The 18,449-nt window shown below is 38.2% G+C and overlaps 3 protein-coding genes across 7 annotated transcripts; all 3 read left to right on the top strand.

Annotated features, from left to right (window-relative positions):
- Positions 1–116: 116 nt before the first annotated feature.
- Positions 117–4,217, top strand: LOC136413303 (uncharacterized). Of its 3 annotated transcripts, none has more exons than XM_066396785.1 (11): positions 117–333; positions 391–588; positions 1,211–1,407; positions 1,462–1,673; positions 1,722–1,972; positions 2,029–2,203; positions 2,252–2,428; positions 2,558–2,812; positions 2,870–3,072; positions 3,126–3,333; positions 3,672–4,217. In XM_066396785.1, exons 2-11 carry the CDS (start codon positions 471–473, stop codon positions 4,045–4,047), a joined length of 2,172 nt encoding a protein of 723 aa, XP_066252882.1. In that variant the 5' UTR covers positions 117–333; positions 391–470; the 3' UTR covers positions 4,048–4,217. The 3 variants fall into 3 exon arrangements, with proteins under 3 accessions (XP_066252882.1, XP_066252884.1, XP_066252881.1); XM_066396787.1 differs by having other exon boundaries at positions 383–588; positions 2,564–2,812; XM_066396784.1 differs by having other exon boundaries at positions 383–588.
- A 491-nt stretch (positions 4,218–4,708) lies between these two features.
- On the top strand, positions 4,709–6,330 carry LOC136413134 (tRNA (cytosine(72)-C(5))-methyltransferase NSUN6). The gene has a single exon (XM_066396520.1). The coding sequence runs from the start codon at positions 4,958–4,960 to the stop codon at positions 6,272–6,274; it is 1,317 nt and encodes a 438-aa protein (XP_066252617.1). The 5' UTR covers positions 4,709–4,957; the 3' UTR covers positions 6,275–6,330.
- Positions 6,331–9,889: 3,559 nt separating this feature from the next.
- On the top strand, positions 9,890–18,374 carry LOC136413154 (monocarboxylate transporter 5). 3 transcript variants are annotated; one of them, XM_066396554.1, is made up of 10 exons: positions 9,890–10,047; positions 12,040–12,133; positions 12,186–12,456; positions 12,511–12,675; positions 12,729–12,850; positions 12,912–12,941; positions 13,899–14,165; positions 14,213–14,669; positions 16,229–16,420; positions 17,176–18,374. In XM_066396554.1, the coding sequence occupies exons 2-10, from the start codon at positions 12,053–12,055 to the stop codon at positions 17,337–17,339; spliced, it is 1,749 nt and encodes a 582-aa protein (XP_066252651.1). In that variant the 5' UTR covers positions 9,890–10,047; positions 12,040–12,052; the 3' UTR covers positions 17,340–18,374. The 3 variants fall into 3 exon arrangements, with proteins under 3 accessions (XP_066252651.1, XP_066252653.1, XP_066252652.1); XM_066396556.1 differs by lacking the exon at positions 17,176–18,374 and adding an exon at positions 15,902–15,951 and having other exon boundaries at positions 16,229–16,362; XM_066396555.1 differs by lacking the exon at positions 12,912–12,941.
- The last annotated feature ends 75 nt before the right edge of the window (positions 18,375–18,449 follow it).

Genomic DNA, 18,449 nt, shown 5'->3' with positions numbered 1-18,449 from the left:
ATGGGATGCAAATCAATGGGGGCCTCATTGCCCATGGCACTGCATTATTGTTAATCAAACCTCTGCTCTCAAACTTACATAACTGAATCCCATTAGAGGGTACTAACTAAAATCTGCCCCCAAACTTAATCTTAACGGCCTGAGCACTTCGGCACAAAATTCATACGAAGTACATTCAGTTCAGGAATAGTGGCCCCAATCTGAATAGGCGTCACGTTTGATCAATTTTCCGGAAATGAGGGACAAAAGACTGCAGCACCAGCATCAGTTTGGGTTGGACACATGGAGAGCTTCTTCATGAAGTGTTTTGTGTGTGAAAGAAAAATACCAAAGGTATGCGCGCCGCATGGACTATCATCGCCCTCTTAGTTTAATGTTGCAGCATTATAGAGAGGGGGCTGAGATAGGGAAGCAATGGCCTAAAGAACGAGATTGAGCAGGCAAAAGCGATCATCTACGTTACCTTTGGGATGAAACATTATTTATCTCTACTGATCGTCGTTCTGTTTCGCTGTTTAAGTGCCGAGGAAGACTTGGAGTTTGCCAACATTGATGTGGCCAGTTTAGCCACAAACACTTATGGGACAGGTATGTGCCATCCATCCAAAAATTCATTTTAAAACAGTTTGCTTTCCTAAAAAGTGCGGGAAGTCACTTTCCGCCAGAAATAAGAAACGTATTTCTCCTACGAGCATTTTGCGACCTCACATGCTCTGTTTAATGAGCAGATGTCGTAGCCTCATTCAGGTAATGAGCGTGGCAAAGCAACTACAAATCTCAAACTAACAGCTTATCCTGTTTACCGCACTAGTGCGGAAATTACAACTTTTCGTACTCAGATCCGTACGGGAAAGTGCAATTAATTAACGAGAAGTGCAATTTACCGAGTCCATGCGGTAGACCCATTAATCAACTTCCTTCATGGATAAATGCAACATAATTCATAGGGTAAACGACCCAAATTCAGGGTTGTTTGTTTGCTATGGAAATAGATTAATGCTCCCAAAAGTCGAAAAACTTATTAGCTTTATACACATGATTGGTAAAAGATTGATGACTTGCGTGCTCGGATGGCTTGTCCCATATCGTCGTGCATACATTGTTGTCTCTTTCAAAGCAGACCATCGAAGAATAAAACAAACTCGATTAATAAAATTGCATCTGGAGATCGTCGGTGCAAGGCGCTCGTATTGATCTAATATCGTTACAGAGCTCCTTCTCTTGGAGAACTCCCATTACACCGAGCAAAAATCTTACAAGTTCGAGGATTTCTTCTGGACAGGGTCCGGAGATGGGCCAGATGGGGAGAATCCATGGGCGTCTGAGGTACCTGCGGTCATCTACAAGACTTCGACGATTATCACCACCGTGTTTGTAGAAACTTCTTCAGCTCAAGCAAATGTTTCAGTGCGTTGCTCTACGACTTATCGATTATTGGTGTCAGTACCGGTGATGTTTCAGACCCAGACGCAGAAATGCCTATTCAACTGCACTCAATCTTCTGAGGGACAAATAAATCCAACTCCAACACTCCCCGAGAGTATTGATGAGGATTTCTCTAATGCCAGCCAGCAGTTTTGGCTGCTAACTGTGCTGAAGGGGGATGGCAAAGACCCTGTGATTATTGATCTCAAAAATAGTTTAGCTCGGCTGTATAAAGTTGCCTTTCAGAGGTAATTTCGTGCTGCAGCTAAATTTGGTTCTGTAACGTTATTATGTAGGCAGCAAGCTCGTCATTTAGGCATTGTATCTCGCCAAAAGCGACATTCTCCAGTGGACAAACTGGTCAACGTATATATTCACGAAGTGAACAAGCAGAATAGTAATGGAGAAGACAAAATCGAAGTGGTTTACCATGTGGAAATGTTGGGCAAGCCTGTAGATGCCCATACTGCTGCTAATGATATGACGCTAGTCTCCGATGAGGAAGTGAGGCAGGAGTTGGGATTCCCGTTTGAAATCAAAGCTGAACGTATTAATGTTTGATTATTAAACTAGAACGATTCATCTATTTTTTGGTTATTTCAGCTTACGTGAAGGCGTCAGAACCTCTGGGATTGGCCAAAGCAAAGAACACTTGGTTCGTTATAGGAATTTCGATTATTGGGGTGCTGCTGGTCCTGCTGATTTTGGCGTTTTTGCTATTGGGGGTTGGCAAGAAGAAGAGGGCCATAGAGGGGCGATCGCTTGCAACTGAGAATAAGTACGATAAAGAATTTTTTAAATTAAAAGGTAAATAATTTTTTTGCAGGAAACACATTTTTGAACGAGGCGTGGGAGTGGAAAACAAGGGGCTCGTGCGAGATGATGAAACATTGAGTGACAGCAACCAAGCCGAAGGGACTTCACCCACTTATATACACTTCGGGGAACAACACGTTACTTCAGTAGTCTTGAGGCCCCAAAACTCTTTCAGCCCTACTTCTAGGTAAATATTAGTCGAATAATTATTAAGCAAAATGATTTAAATGCGTCTAGGCACATGCTAACGAATCCTAAATGATTTCAATTAATATTGATTTTAGTAAATATTGATCTCCACTTGACTTCAATTTAGCTCTAGCTCCTTGGACATTTCGCCTTTGATGAGTCTTGGCAAGAAGCGTAAATCGTCGCCCAAGAAAAAACTTTCCAGACCCAGAGCCGCCATCAATAAAACCGTGCCAGTGCGACGTTTGCCTCCCGAAGTGTTGGATTCTGATAGTGGATCATCCAGGAAAGACGAGTCACCTGATTACGGAGACAATTTCGATCCTGGGGTAATGAGTCCGAAGAGTTTCTTATCTATGCCTAGCGTCAAAAGTTTCCCAAGGTGGTTTTTACACTCACTGTGTTAAGTACTATACCACAATCTCAGCAAAATTCACAGAACCAACATGCCAGAACCCCTTAACAGGGTTTTAGAGCCTGTTAGCGTTACAAACTTGGATATGCCCGACGGATCAGAATCCTCTACTAGAGGATATAGGAAATCAGACAGTTTTATAAGGCATGGAAGTGTTGGTACCATGGAAGATCCAGGGATTATCGGGCCGGTAGTGTGGAAAATGCATTCTGAGAGGCTAAAGCATGGTGATTCCGGTTTTTATGAGTGTCTGAAATATGTCCATTTCATTCTCATTTAGGTATGAGCGTAGATCAAGGCGTTAATGACTTTGGAACGAGGACTCCAGGAAATATTACACGCATGCGGAAACGCTTTCATGATTTGCTGGATGATACCTTCAGTCTGTTTAACAGCAGCAGGAAGACCAGTCCTGTAAATAGTCCCGTGGACGACAGGAGCCGGCCTATTGCTATTGACGTGAAAAGCCATTCGGCCAATGATAACAGGTTCGGAGCTTTATCAGCCCCCAATTTTAGAATTTGTCTCATATGGGACTGTCTGATTTGCCTACTTCAATTTCTACAGAAACATTCAAGTCATCGCAGTTTTGGTCATATTCTTGGTTTCAATCGAAACTATAGCTTTTAATTTTAGTAACACAGTGAGTTTCGTGCGTGTCGTAAAGGCGCCCAAATTGTCCTGGCGCGAACACGTTTCGCGCAAAATCAACTGCTCTTTGCGGACGTGCAGTAGGGGCTTGCCCTGGGATTTCAGCTTGCGGGCTTACACTGACTTTACTGCGCGGCGGTGAATACATTTTTGGTCTAATAACTCTTATTTTCAGACTCACAGATATGGTACCAACCCTACGACCCCGTCCCAAAACAACAGGTGCCAAATACCCGCACTCCACAACCCCAAGTTACGCCTGGAGCAGTACCGCCCCCTCACCACTTATACGCCCCGTGAGCGCAGCTCCTAAAATTGATAGTACCCACACCAGTGCTGCGCCTTCTAGAATCTCCACCGCTTTAGGGGAGAGTTCTGAAGTAGGGAAAACACCTGGGGGTATCTTGAAACAACCTCGAGTCAATGTGGAGCACGTTTTGGCTGAGGGGAGGTTTAGACCTAGTGATCCTGCCATAAGTGTTATCGAAGCCATCAAAAGCGAGCTGGAGAAAGTGTCACTGCCTGGAAGTTCTACTGATTTGAATAAATAATTTATTGTGGTTCTGTTGATTATTTTGTTTATCTTGGGTGATGTTTCGATTGATGCAGCGTGTAATCGTAATTACTAAACTGGGTTTATACATCAAATAAGATGTAAGATAAAAATAATATCACAATAATGATTTGTTTGTTGTTTGTATAGTTTAAATAAATATGACTCACAAACGTCAGTTTTTTTATAGGTTACCATAGTTGCCAGTGGTGTTTTCTTTGTACAGGCACATATGGCAAGTTTATTTTGCGTGTTACTCTTTCATATCTCAAATTATTATAAGTGCCAACCATTTGAAAAATTTGGCATATCCATATAAAGAGAGAAAAGACCGCTATTGTGTTTCCAACAGACCACCGTCTCCTCACTACGCGGTTCGAAATAATTGTAATAGCGAAATTCTGTTAAATCTGACAACAATGGAAATTAAAGAAATTCCTAGCTGCCCGATTTTGAATTTGCACCAATCGCAACACCCGAATTATTTGAAATAATGTTTGTGACCAATAAATGACTTCTTAAGAATATTGGCCAATGATCATCAGTTACATTCTTTCTGACATATCACCGGGGACGTTTTCTTATTTTCGAAGTGTATGGAATAAAGAATATAACAGATTTGATTTTTAAATTCAGTTATGTGTTTAGCTGAACTAAACAGGATCTCTGGGTCTACTCCTTTTACATATAACATATAATTGAAAATGTTTCAGCATAGAGCTTGTATGACGAATGGCAGAAAACTATCATAAACCTAGAAATGGAAATGAAAAAAGAGGTTAAGTTTCCTGTCAAAAAAAAAACAAAACGTTTTTCAAAAGTAAAAACATTCCTTAGCCTACTTTAACTTTTTTTCAATATGACTTAGTAAGTGATACATAAATTCAATACAATCTCACATCAAAACCATGCCTTTCCCCATCTCTCCATTTGATGAATCATTCAAGACTGAAGTTCTAATCAGCTTAAAAGATACCTCAGCAACCCCAACACTGTATAAGGAACTGGAAAGCACTCTTCAGTGGCTGTGTAGGGCTCCTACTGTTACATCGTTTAGAATCAACACTAGAAAAGCCAATAAGGAGCTTGTTAAAAATCTGATTCAAACTCAGAATAGAGCCTTGGGTTACAAAATAATTGCCAATAGCTCACTATCTGAGGATATTATTATCCTCAAACACCTAAAAATTGATATATCATCAATGAACAAATTCCCTAAAGAAGTTATAGTTGATGTGGACTGTGCAGCAGCATTGTTACGAGGGGCTCACATATATGCCCCTGGGGTTATGGCAATGGTCTCAGGAACTCAGATCGGAGACCATGTGAGTGTCTATGTGGACCTTAGCAAAAAGTGCAGGAAAGGGTTTCTTAAAATTTATTCTGATGATACCAAGGTGTTTATTGGCAATGGCTTAGTAAAAATGTCTCGAGACTTATTGTTTGGTCCAGATTTCTCTCCTAAAGGAATTGCAGTGGAAATGACTGAAGTTACTTCAGGTTCCCCACAACTGGGCAATTTCCTCCCTGAAGGGTATGCATTGCTACAGAATTTACCTTCAATATTTTGTGTGGAACTTCTAAGCCCTCGAAGGGGTGAGAAAGTGTTAGATATGTGTGCAGCTCCAGGCCACAAAACTACTCATATAGCCACCCTTATGGAAAATCAAGGCACTTTAATTGCGATTGACAAGACTCCCAATAAGGTGCTGCAGCTGCGAAATACATGTCAAGTATTTGGGGCTGAAGTTCTGGTCTTCCAAGCTGATTCTACAAAGATTTTTTCACACTCTACTACATCTGGATGTATTGGTGAAGGACCTCCATTTCTTCCAGAAACATTTCAAAGAATTCTGTTAGATGCCCCTTGCAGTGCTTTAGGTAAAAGGCCACAATTTCGCAACACAACTTCAGAAAAAGTCATCAGGTCCTATGTGCCTTTACAAAGGAAACTGTTAGCCACAGCCGTTGGTTTATTGAGGCCGAAAGGGAGGCTGGTATACAGCACTTGCACTATAACTTTAGGGGAAAATGAGGGAGTTGTGTCCTGGGCTTTAAAAACATTTGATTGTTTGGAGCTGGTTAAACCTGAGAAAAGTTATGGAGAGGCTGGATGGACAGGGACTGGTCTCAGTGAGGAAGAGAGGACCAAAGTTCAGAGATTTGGTCCTGATGGGCAGGTGGACAGCGTTGGGTTCTTTATGGCTTGTTTTACTAAGAAATGAGCTGCAAGGTTGCTGTTACGTTATGTTTCTTTTTCAAATTTGTTCTTATTTGTTCATTATATTATTCCAAAAGATAAAAACCTATTGATCATGCACCCATTTGCGCGATCGGATTCGAATTGCTGATAAAATATTGCCGTACCTTAGTCAGAGACTCGCTACATTCCTTTATATGTTTTCAGCTACAAAGAAGTTTCGTTTTAACTGATAAATCTGAATTTGCCTTAGAACTTCTGCGGCAAAGGGGTTGTTATGAAAAACAAGTAAAAAGATAGAGCTTCGATGACCAGGTAGGTATGAATTTCTGTGAATGTTATACACCCGGACTAAACCTATACTTAAACAAAGGTAGTATCCCTCCAGTACTACATTTCCGAACATATCGTGCCTATGAGCTACAAAGCAGTTGCTTTAGCATGTTATTCGTTGGAGGAAGTACGATGATCGTACTCCTACCGTCGTCCTCTTGTTTTACAACAATGATACCGTTTCAAAATTACTTCTAATTCTCCCTATTTGATGGCCAGTTAATTTTAAGTTCGAAAGGAATACTTATTTACTGTCTGTGATATTCAAACTAGCTCAATATAAATTAAAGGTAAGCATAAAGTAACAATTGTTTATTGGGTTGTTCGTGGTAACATTGGTCAAAGTTCATTTATGTGCATAAAAGACCAATGCAAATACATTCACTAAGATCAAGTGTAGTATCCATCAGTTCTATTTTATTACCTGACACGTAATTTGCAATTTAATTCAACTTTCTTTTCGAAATACGCCACACAGTGTTGCGAAACACCAAAGTGGCGCAACATTAAACCACATTTCTTCACGCTAAGTGCCCTCCACATGTGAATAGATTAACTTCATATGAAGATGCTTGTTGATCATTTTTTCCATAGGATAACTAATCGCGATCAATAGCCAAAATCGTGCCTTAACATGAAGTTACGTTTTTTTACGGACAATTTAATTAGACGATTTATAATTCGTTATTAACGCGTACGAATTAACGACACTTGTCCGAATTGTAATTAAGATTTGAAATATAAAGCGCGTGTCTCGAAATCAAAATATTCTATGAAAACAGACGGGTATAGGAAAATCCTACACTAGCTAATGTCTTACATATTCGTATTAATGGTTATATTGTTTGTAGTGCGTGGTACCATATAGGTATATGTATACAAGATGTAACATATCATCATGGAGATATTTCAGGAGGAGATAGTACTCTACAAAATAATAAAAAAATGCTAATAGACCCATGGTCATAAACGCATCATTTTCGTTATATAGGTTCACAAGAAGTTTCACATTTTTTCTCGTGTTTTGTATTTTTCTCACGTACACGCGTCCTGAATAATTTTTTTTTTAATTTCATTCACCTATTTGTTTTAAGATCTACAACAAAATTTCAAAATCGTTGGTAGCCATATATAGGGTGTTATGTTTTTTGGGTCATGTATTATTTTATGCTTTGTATCTTTTTTTGGAACACCGTGTATGAATTCTGATACCAAATTTAAATTCCTCCATTAATCTTTTAGGTTTTTGGTCTCTTGCAGTATTTCCTTATCTTTCGCCATTTTCGTAGAATTTGCAAAAAGGAAAAAAAATCATACAGTTTTGACCATGTATTCATCAGCATTTTTTTAAATCATTTTGCAGAGTACTGTTGCCCTCTGTAATATCTCCACGGTGAAGTGTTACATCCTGTATAATAAGTAAATAATGAGTTCATACCGTTGCATAAAGTGCTCACCTTTCTGCTTGTTCATTAATTAGATAAATTAACTGTTACATGACTACATCATGATAAAATAACATTTCCTGCGTTCTACTGTACTCTCGTTAATTAAAAATTTAGGAATTTTTCGACGCTGATGCTTCGCCTCTAACCTGTTCAACAATCCAAAATATAAATACAGAATTATAAAAAAATTTGGTTTAATTTTCATTGGTATCTGAATTATTCGTATTCTGAAGTAAAGCCGCCACTCAAAAGTTCCGTGATCCTTAATAACCCATATCAATTATTGCATTATGTAAAGCATGTAATTTTAGAAAAGTAAGATTTAATTCGAGATTATAATATCGTTATTTATCGTTCTTTCGTGATTAGTTATGAACTCGTAAACACCAATAAAGATGTTAGTTAATTTTTTTTTGCACCTTACTTCGCTGGCAAGAAGCCTGGACGTTTATGGGCCTTTGCAGAATTTCATGGTGCGAGGTGCCATGGTGACGAAGTGTCAGTCACGAGTAAGACCACATAAAGACACAGGTCTGTTTGTATTAAAAATGGAATAATTGCTTTTCGGCGAAACCTTTTACGTTAATTTCATTAGGAAAGTTAGTATTTTTTTAAAGAAAAGAACAGTTGTATTTTAAATTTTAAGTGAGCTATACACCACGAGGAAGGGTAATTAATCACTTTTAAATGAATGCTGGTATGTAGTATAATTTTTTAAAAATAATTCACTTGTTTAGCATGGTGTCCTTGATATTCTTTAACATTTATTTCTTATAACGTTAGTTCTGAATGATCATAAATGTTCCATGAGAGATTTAACTAATTAAAATCAAATCACTGAAGAGACATTTCCACTCCACCTCCACTCCCACTGACTGAGATAGTCGGAAGTTTTGGAGATTATCATAAAATACAGTCTAAATATTACCGCTGCTATTCCTCCTCAAATGGATTCTTTTCAAAAATTTCGCCATTGTATCGTTCGTATCTTTGAATGAATAAAAGATGAAATTACTCTCATTCAATATTTTATTTTAACAAGAAATATTCTCTTTTTCATTAATTTCTCCGTTATCTTGAGTATTGCCGGCGATAAAACCACAAGCCTGCAGTTTCCGGAATCGTCCTCTGATATACCGTAATCACAACTGTTCACAGGCAATGAACAAATTCACGCTTAATCCGAAATATATCTTCTTTGAATCTGATTAATCTGTAACAATTAAATCTCTCAATGAACAAAGATTTATAATCATACTTATTATGATTTCAGCGATTACCCTCTCTAATGTTTTAACAAAACCTAAAACTTTATAGGCCTTGACAGCAGTGCACAGAGCGCGTTGCCATGCCAACGAAGTGTCACTTGGGAACAAGGCCTACTGAATCACAGGCTTGTAAGGTCTTTGATTCAGTAGGTTGTGGGACTTGAAACGTTATTAAAAGTGCAAAGAAATTGTTATTGAAAAAATGATCTGAAAATTCATTAAAAATTAATCAGGTCTGCAATGATCCACGTCAATAAACCTGTTGACACACAAATTATTGATAAAATTGTTACTTGAATGGGTCAATAATGCTTATAACTTCGTTGCAAAGTGATCCTCTTTAACAATTTACAATTTTATATTTTACCGATTTAAATTGGTAAGAAAATCTCAAACTTTCTTGAAAAAAATGGTTAAATTGTGTGAATAAATTTCCGAAAATTGACGCCCTTTCCGTCGCTTAAACATGTTAGACCCAAAACACTGATAATTCAATTTTTATAGTGCAAACTACGGCACACGTTTCCATCCAAGTTTGACGAGGTCAGCTGTATCTCTTCTGGCACGGTGTGGATCTGGATTGTCCACGTGCCGTGCGCGTGTCAGTCACATGACCCGCCTTAACCGATCGATGTCCCGTTCTCTGTCTGCTCAGCTTTTGGGCTTTAAGCTGAACACAGACAGAACAGTCATACGCGGTCTGATCAGTTGTTTCGTCCAAGAGAAGTCCACCTCACTCTGTGAGATGTGTATGTATTTCACCCCTTTTAATATACAAGTTTCTTTAGAGATTTTAAGAGTGTAACTCGTTATTTATGGAATGTCCACAGTTTTCTCTTTTAGGAATTGTAAATTCTCTTGCATTGAAATTTTTTTCAAATTTCTTTTAACGATAAGGACACTTCGAAAATGTCGTTTTGTAATTCAAAAAACCCAACTTTTTAACAATAACACCACCGTTTTTAGCGTAACAGATTTTCTTTCCCTGGGATTTTTCCATGCCATCCACAAACGTCATTGGTACTTTATATCTAAGGGATGAAGTATCGATCGGGACGAAGGGTCGTCGCCTTAACCTGCATTTAGGGGTCAGAATTGAGGAAGTCCTTAACTTGACCTAATTGAGCCTCAAACGCCCTGTTTAAACATTTTATTTCATCATCATTTTTCTGTGCGCATTCCAGTAAATCCGTATTATTACATTCGACTTTTAATCTCGAACAGCCATTTGTAACTGTGTCATTATATAATGCCCACTTCAGACATTTGCAGTTTACTTTAGAATTTATTATGTATCTAGAATCGATAAACAATACCTAGCCCAGATATTTCCCATTTCCATAAATCGAGCAAAAAAGGGTAATTTTTATAAAGGCCGGCGCTGCATTCAAGCCAAATGTTGCATGAAAAGCACCCCGGACGGCTCTAATTTTAGACGAATCCATTTACTTAATATAGACTATACATAACTACTGGATGGATAATAATTAACCTTCGATTATTCACTAGGCTTGAACTCGGAAATAATGATCCAGCATATGGCACTAAATTTAACTTTTTCGTCATGATTATTTCATATAAGGTTGGTCTCTTTGTCCAAAGAAGTTTCAAAGGGAAAACCAATCCAGTTTTCTGAAAATGTCTAATACTCAAGTTTTCGATTTTAATTATAACGAAATTCGGACAGTATCCAGGAAACGTTTTTAGAAATAATGCTATTCAACCATTAACCCTGAAAGCATTCTGAAAGGTTGAACGTTGCCCGTATTAATTATTACGCTTAATTCTTATTTTAAAAACACGCAAATCATGCTTTGGCTTGGTAATTTTAGGATTAAATTTCCACTAAAAATCTGGCCTTTAACGCAGCTGAACCTGACGATCATCACATGCCACGGGGAATAGTGCGTATTCAATGTAAAATAAATTTTTATTGTGCCTAATCCAGTCATTAAATCCAACAATTAACCGAGATTTATGGAACTATTTATCACTAAAATATATCGAATAATATTGTGATCTCACCAAACATTTGCGGTTAATCGTCAAAGCCGAGAACTTTTGAGGCCTTTGCAGTGTTGCTTGCACGCGTTGCCATCGTAACGAAGTGTCAAGTAGGAGCAAGGTCTGCAAAAGCAGAGGCCTGTACCTTAAACACCTGTAGTGGCATACAAAGTGCAGACAAGTGCTAAAAAATTCGGGGAGTGTCTCCTTGTTGGTAAAGAGCCGCAATATTCTGTTTCTGAGATACAGGGGGTGAAAATATAAGTAGTCGCAATAGGTTTTGGTGCGAGTACACTAGTTTATTTGCCCTGAATACTTAACATGAAAGAAGAAGTCGTTCGAGGGTGGTTTCTGAAGTACGTCACTGTAACCGTGGTTATTTACAAATTACTCGACCTTATTGCGGCCCTATAAATAAACGTTTTATCTCACATTTTACGTAGTTTTTCTAAACCTTTTTTTATGTCGGCTGTTCAATTTTCAGTTTTCATATTTTTAATTAGTTAAAAAAGACCACTCTGGATATTAACGTGAAAGAAAAGGTCAAATTCGATTGAGCAGCTTTTGCCTTTTTTTGTATTGAGTATAAAAAAATATAGAAAACAATGGGACTATATAAATCGATATTTCCATAAATCGCTTGATCATTTAACCTTGAAATTTTACAATCAATTCGTGTTCTGAACAACGATGAGTTTTTCCGCTTTTCCAATAATGATTTCGGTTCCCAATTTTAGATAATTTAGTACCATGTTTATGGAAAATAAGAAGCTCGTGCCACCAGACGGAGGATGGGGGTGGATTGTGGTTATTGGGGTTAGCGCTGTTAATGTAAGTCATAAATAAACTGCAGCAAGGATCTTCCTCCATTAAACGCTTCCAGCTCTGTACAAGATCAATAGAACAATCATTTGGACTTCTTTTCGGCGACTTACTCAGCAACTTGGGCGTAGAAACCACGGGGGCGGCAGTCATCATGAGCACCCTCGACGCACTGATCAACTTCTCCGGATTGTTTGTGGGCCCATTGATCCGAACCTTTTCCTACCGTAAAGTTTCGCTGGCCGGTTCCATCCTGGTTGCCAGTGGACTAATAATGACCAGCTGGGCATCTAGCATGGCCCATATAATCGCAACTTACAGTATTATTAATGGTAGCTATCACTTGATTGTCCAGTTGTTGGGTAGAAATGCGTGTTTTTGTGCAGGTTTGGGGGTGGGTTTAACTGCCTCAGCTACATTCGTGGCACTAAACAACTACTTTCTGAAGCGCAGAGGACAAGCTATAGGTTACTCATTAGCTGGAACTGCATTTGGAATGATGTTGATGCCCCAAGCCGTGACTCTTCTTTTAGATGAATTCGGATTTCGCGGTAAATTAATTTTCGAGGAGGATTTTCGGTTCTTTCTCGAGCCGTTGTTTTAGGTGCCATATTTTTATTGGGAGGCTTCGCCCTAAACTCATTAGTCGGTTCGATTTTACTACAACCAGCCAAATGGCATTTCGTTCCCGATGAAAAATGCATTGAAGACGGCGAATACAAGCAGGTAAAGCTCGATTTTAGGGCAATTTCAAAATGAAATTAAACGTTCTTGTTCTTTGCCGCAGAGAATACATTTCTTCTTTGCGTCTAGCGAGGTAAAGATTTCAGTGAGAGCATGTCAATTATTGTTTTATCGAGTATGTATTGCCGTGCAAAGGAAATAATCAAGTGTAGCAGCAAAACTGAAAAAATCTCGATATTATTAGTAGTTTTGAAGACCAGAAATCAGTTTAATGGAAAGATTGACGGTTCCTGCATGTTATTCACCTGCATAAATGGATCTCATCCCTATGTTTTAAGCTTCGGCTAAATTCAAACCCCACAATTTTGTCAATATCGGAAATCACATAGGAATAAAGAATTAATTTCAATATACATGGTGTACCATATCAGGGAGATATTTCGGGGGCCGATACTGCTCTGCAAAATAATTTTAAAAACGCTGACAGGCCCATGGTCAAAAACGCACCATTTTCGACATACAGTGTGACGAAGTTTTATATTTGCTTCAAAACCCTCTACAACGAAATGCTAAAATCGTCGGTAGCCATATACAGGGCGTTATGTTTTTTAGGTCATGTACTATTTTATGTTTTGTATCTTTTTTTCGGAGCACCATGTACGAATTCTGATACCAAATTTAAATTCCTTCATTATTTTTTTAGCTTTTTGGTTTCTCGCAGTATTTTCGTAGAATTTGCCAAAAAAAATAATCAAGCGTTTTTAACCATGGGTCTATTAGCATTTTTTTTATTGCTTTGCAGAGTACTGTCGCTCCATGAAATATCTCCATAATGATATGTTACACTCTATATTGATCCCTCTAATTTCCATTTCATGACGTAGTTTTCCTCCGTAAAATATCATTATTCAGGATTTAGAATGTTTCAGCTTTTTGAATACCTCTTTACACGGCAATTTGGTAGCCATGATTCCCTACCCCTTACCCCAAGTAGTTAGGAATTAGGTATAACCGTAAATTCATACTTAACGTACACTTCTGCATGCTCACAACTTCTGCGCTAGTTCTGCGTAACGCAATTTCTGTGTAGGAAATGGAAACAATTAAAGAAGATGGAGAGGAAGAAGAGACAGAGCAAGAAGAAGTCAACAAACTCATCTCCAACCATTTAGTGGTGAAAACATTCGAGGAACTCAAAGCTGGAGGTCTGACCAGGAAATCCACTTTCCCTAGAAATTTCTCGACAATGAGCTTCGCTGGTAATCGGGCAGGACGTCGCAGGACCTCCAAAGAATCAATAATGGACAGCTATTCTCGACTGGATTTCACGGGGTCAAGTATTCAGCTAGCCATTGATGTAAGTAATCATTTTTACGGTAGCAAGGCCAATATTCTTTTAAATAGCCTCCAGATTCCCCTGAAATACTATCATCAGGAGACAACCATCCGAGCCGACTGCGGCGCAATTTAAGTTATCCAGGAGTGCAATTTTCATCGCAAAATAAGGTCATAAAAGAGGTGCAAAAGGAGCCTCTAAAAGTGCAAGAAAAGCAGAAGAAGACCTCGTGGCAAAGACTGGTGGAATTCATGGATTTTGATCTGTTGCAAGATCCGATTTACCTCAACTTGGTTTTCGGATTGTCGGTGTTCTACGTAGCCGAGCAGAATTTCAAGATGGTGATGCCGTTCTTCTTCAAATCCATCGGTTACGACAAGACGGATGTGGCACTATTTTTGTCAGTTCAAGCTTTCACCGACATTTTGGCCAGGCTAATTTTGCCACCGATATGCGACAGATTGGACGTATCCAAGAGGACTTTGTTCATGTCTGGAATTTTCTTTTTGGGACTCTGTCGATCAAGTAAGGATTTGTGTTTCGCTTCTTATAGTTTCTCTTACAGTTGAGCTTTTTCCTGCTGCGTGAGCTATTTAAAAGTATTTGCAAATAATTTTAATTATAATTTTACACAATCCATAATTTCTCTGAATCTGGAAAGTTACGTGTCACACTTAATGCTAAATGCCACAGCTAAAAATTTGTTTTATTCCAACATCGAATCATTTTTATTTGAAACCAGCAAATCTTTTTAAATGGTCCACAATAGTGTGCAGGGTGGTTTTCCTCTGCCTCGATTGATTATAGAACAACCGTAATAAGGAAAAAACTGAAATTCGTAAAGTCAATGGAACACAATGAACTGAAATAATTTCGATGGCGGCACTTCCGGTTGTACCCATTTTTGGACTTGCTTATTGGAGGTTAAATTTGGGATGCCCTGTATACTGTAATAAGATCGTAGTAAGGTTCAAAAAAACAATTTTATCTGTTTTCAAACGATTATTCGACTTTTGATGACTTGCAACTTTGCCAAACTTTTTTCAAAATTTCACTTGAGAGACTATTGAAAATGCCATTGCTGGAACATTATTATTTCAAAAAACCCACTAAGCAGAAATTATGGCGAATATTTGTAAACATCAATGTCATTTTTTATACAGTCTTGAGCCAAATGGGACACTAATCCATGGTGGCGGAATGAGAGGAAGTGACGTCACCATGACCTTCTACGTTTTATAAGCGCCGGTTCTCCGACGCATGACGCATTTTTGATGACAAAATGCACGTCACAGAGATACTATTAAAATAGTATTCGCCTTCTGTCAAGAAATTGCCTCACTCTTAATGAAACGCTGGTCCTTTTAGTTCATTGATAACCACGCGTTTATGGCTTATTGAAGTCGTTTTTTTAGGTTTTTCCTAATTATAATGTATCTGTACAATTAAATAATCTTATATAGAAGGGATGTTAACAACACTTGTAGTTCTAAATTAAAAAAAGATCTCCATATATCTTTTGGTACTTTAAAGACCTTTTCCTTTTCGATTTTTTTCAATTATCCATCACATCCCATCTGATATAAACATGTCGTATTTGTCTTTTGGGTTTAACGCTGAAGCTAACAATGAAGAAGTGTCAGTAATCCATCACAACCTAAGTAAATAAAATCTCTTGAGCGGTCAGTGCATTATTGTTTGACCCACGTTGCAAATTGTTGATGTGTTCTAATCCAATGTATGATTTTTATTGGCAGCTAATTCGGAGCCACCATGACATAGGTAATGGTGACACTTCACGAGAAAAGTAAGCTTTAATATTTATTAAGGCCTATTTCTAGTATTGTTCTTTGATTTTGTCTCGGCCAACATTTCGCTTGTTCATCACTAATTTAATGCGTCTATACCCAAATACCAGAAATTTACTGTCATTTTCTTGAGGGCCGCGGCCCCCTCTTAACGGTTTTATGCGCAAATGGCCCAGAGAATGGCAATAACATCTGGCTGGCACGGAACCTTTTTCCACAACTGAGACACGCGAGAGTCATATGCAGCCGCTGAACCGCAGTTTCTAATTTTTTCAGTTCTGGCCCACCAAACGGATTACGTTTGGATATTAGTTTGGCTGGTAATTGCTGGTTTTGTCAGGGGTGCCGCTCTGATTAACTTCGCTATTACCATCTCCGAATATGCCACCTTGGAGAAGCTACCTGCAGCCTTTGGTCTGCACAACGTCGGCAAGGGGCTGTTTGTGGTTACGATGGGGCCAATATTAGGTACGAATTTTTGAAAATGCGCCTGAAGAAACGTAAAATTAGGAGTGGGTGAGACGCAAAAATTTCGGCTTAATAGGTTTTGCAATAGTTTTGCTTGCTTCAGATTGTCTGTTGCGATTTTCTTACTAATCTTTAGAAGATTTGAGTGTCACAGATGAAAAAAGATTATGGCAACTTACGTGCCAAGCACAAATAACAGACATGCTGAGTCAAGTTGCAGTGAAAACGACTTTGTAACGTGGGAGAAAATCTGAAAATATTGCATGTTACGCAGCAACGGTGTTCTTCCAGATAAAAAAAAATGATATGTTGAAGGGCACAACTGCTACGTCAGAAAGGGCAATATGTTACATTGTTTTAAGCGCATGAGCAGTTACTTTGCTTAAAGTTTGTCCACGCCAACCGTCAATTGTTTTTAATTTCTACATTTATTGCTCTCATTTGCAGCGATTGTGACAGCAATGTATTTCTTATGGACGTCAAAATTCGCGAAGGTCTGGTTTAAGTGAAGCAAGCTTTTTCAAACCTTTTTCCAACAACTGAGCCTTAGGGCCAAATTATTAATGTGCTGCTAAACTTAGCACCAAGCTAGTCTACATAGAAATCGAGAATCCGACCAATGCATAGACTCTAATTCTACTTTTCTACGAAAGTTGGTTTGCAGTTAAACTAGCCAGCACATTAGCAATATGTCCTAGTCGTCTATTTTCGACCGTTTCAATGACCATTAACTTTTATCACCTTCTCGCTTTTAGGCAAAATTCGAGACGCTACCGCCAGTTACCCCATCTGTCTTCACTCTCAGACCTGCTTGATCATGACCTGCGTATTGGCCTGGAGCATCGAGTACTGCATTCTATATTGTCGTAATAGAACAACTGAATCGGAAAAGTCAGATACCGACACCACCAATACATGACAAACAGACCTCGACTAGAACACGTCAATCGATACAGCGTCGATTCGTTCGATATGAATTGACGCTTTATCGATCGGTCTATTTTAGTCGTGTAAGTTGGTTTGATGTTTTGGAGGGTTCCAAAAAGGAAGCGACACTTCTATGGCGAGGCGATGGGACCGCAGCTAAGGCATCGATCTGCAGGTGTGTGCAAAACAAGTTTCAGCTCTGAAAAATGATAATTCCGGTCCGTGGGACTGTGCCAAAGTAATTATAACTGCCAGTTTTTGCATGCATCTGTTCGGAGATAATAGGTGGTGTAGACTTTTCTGTTTTCAAAAATTTCGAAAAAATTAGCACATCTGTGGGACAATTTTTTCGCCACAAATTTGAAAGTGAACAAAATCTAAAACAATAAATAAATTAAGAGGTTCAGCAGATATTAACTAAAAGACTGAATCTTGAGAAACGTCAGCATTTCTCTCTAATTGATATCTAACTACTAAGCAAGACTCGCGGCATATATGCATCTTTGAGACTCCATTTTGAACCACAAGTTCTTTAAAATTTGAGCTATTACTGATTTTTGGAGCCTCGTGCCTCTTTGTTAGTACTTACTTAAATGAATTTAAAGTAATATTACTCTTTACAGGGTTGTAAACTAATATAAAAACCTTTCTTTCTGTATCTAAATTGATATTTATAAACTTTCTTTTCAAGAATTTACTCCTACTGGATTTTGTACCAGAGCAATTTTCTCTAAGGTCATTTTTGTAATAAAAATTAAAAAATCTGACCTTTAATGAAGCATTTATTAAGTATTAAATTGAGCCGAGACTGACATTTGAGTTTCTATTTATCTTACCTAGTTATGTGTGTATATATATAGTTTCTAAGTTTGTGTGCGTTGTAAATACTTCTTGATACATAGAGAACCGCCCAAATTTCAGTCTCGTCTGAAGTACGTATATGTTAACTAATGAAGGTATTGTCTTAAACTTTAATTGATGATCATAACAATTAGAGCAAATTATATGAATATTGATTTTTTATTAAGCGCATAGTTGTATTTGTTTCTCAAAATCCGAAAATAGAACCCTTTTTCCTCAATCTATGACATTACTCATACTT

Source organism: Euwallacea similis, chromosome 13 (assembly GCF_039881205.1).
Source record: "Euwallacea similis isolate ESF13 chromosome 13, ESF131.1, whole genome shotgun sequence".
In the NCBI taxonomy this organism is placed as follows: domain Eukaryota; kingdom Metazoa; phylum Arthropoda; class Insecta; order Coleoptera; family Curculionidae; genus Euwallacea; species Euwallacea similis.
This window is presented reverse-complemented; position numbering and strand designations above follow the sequence as displayed.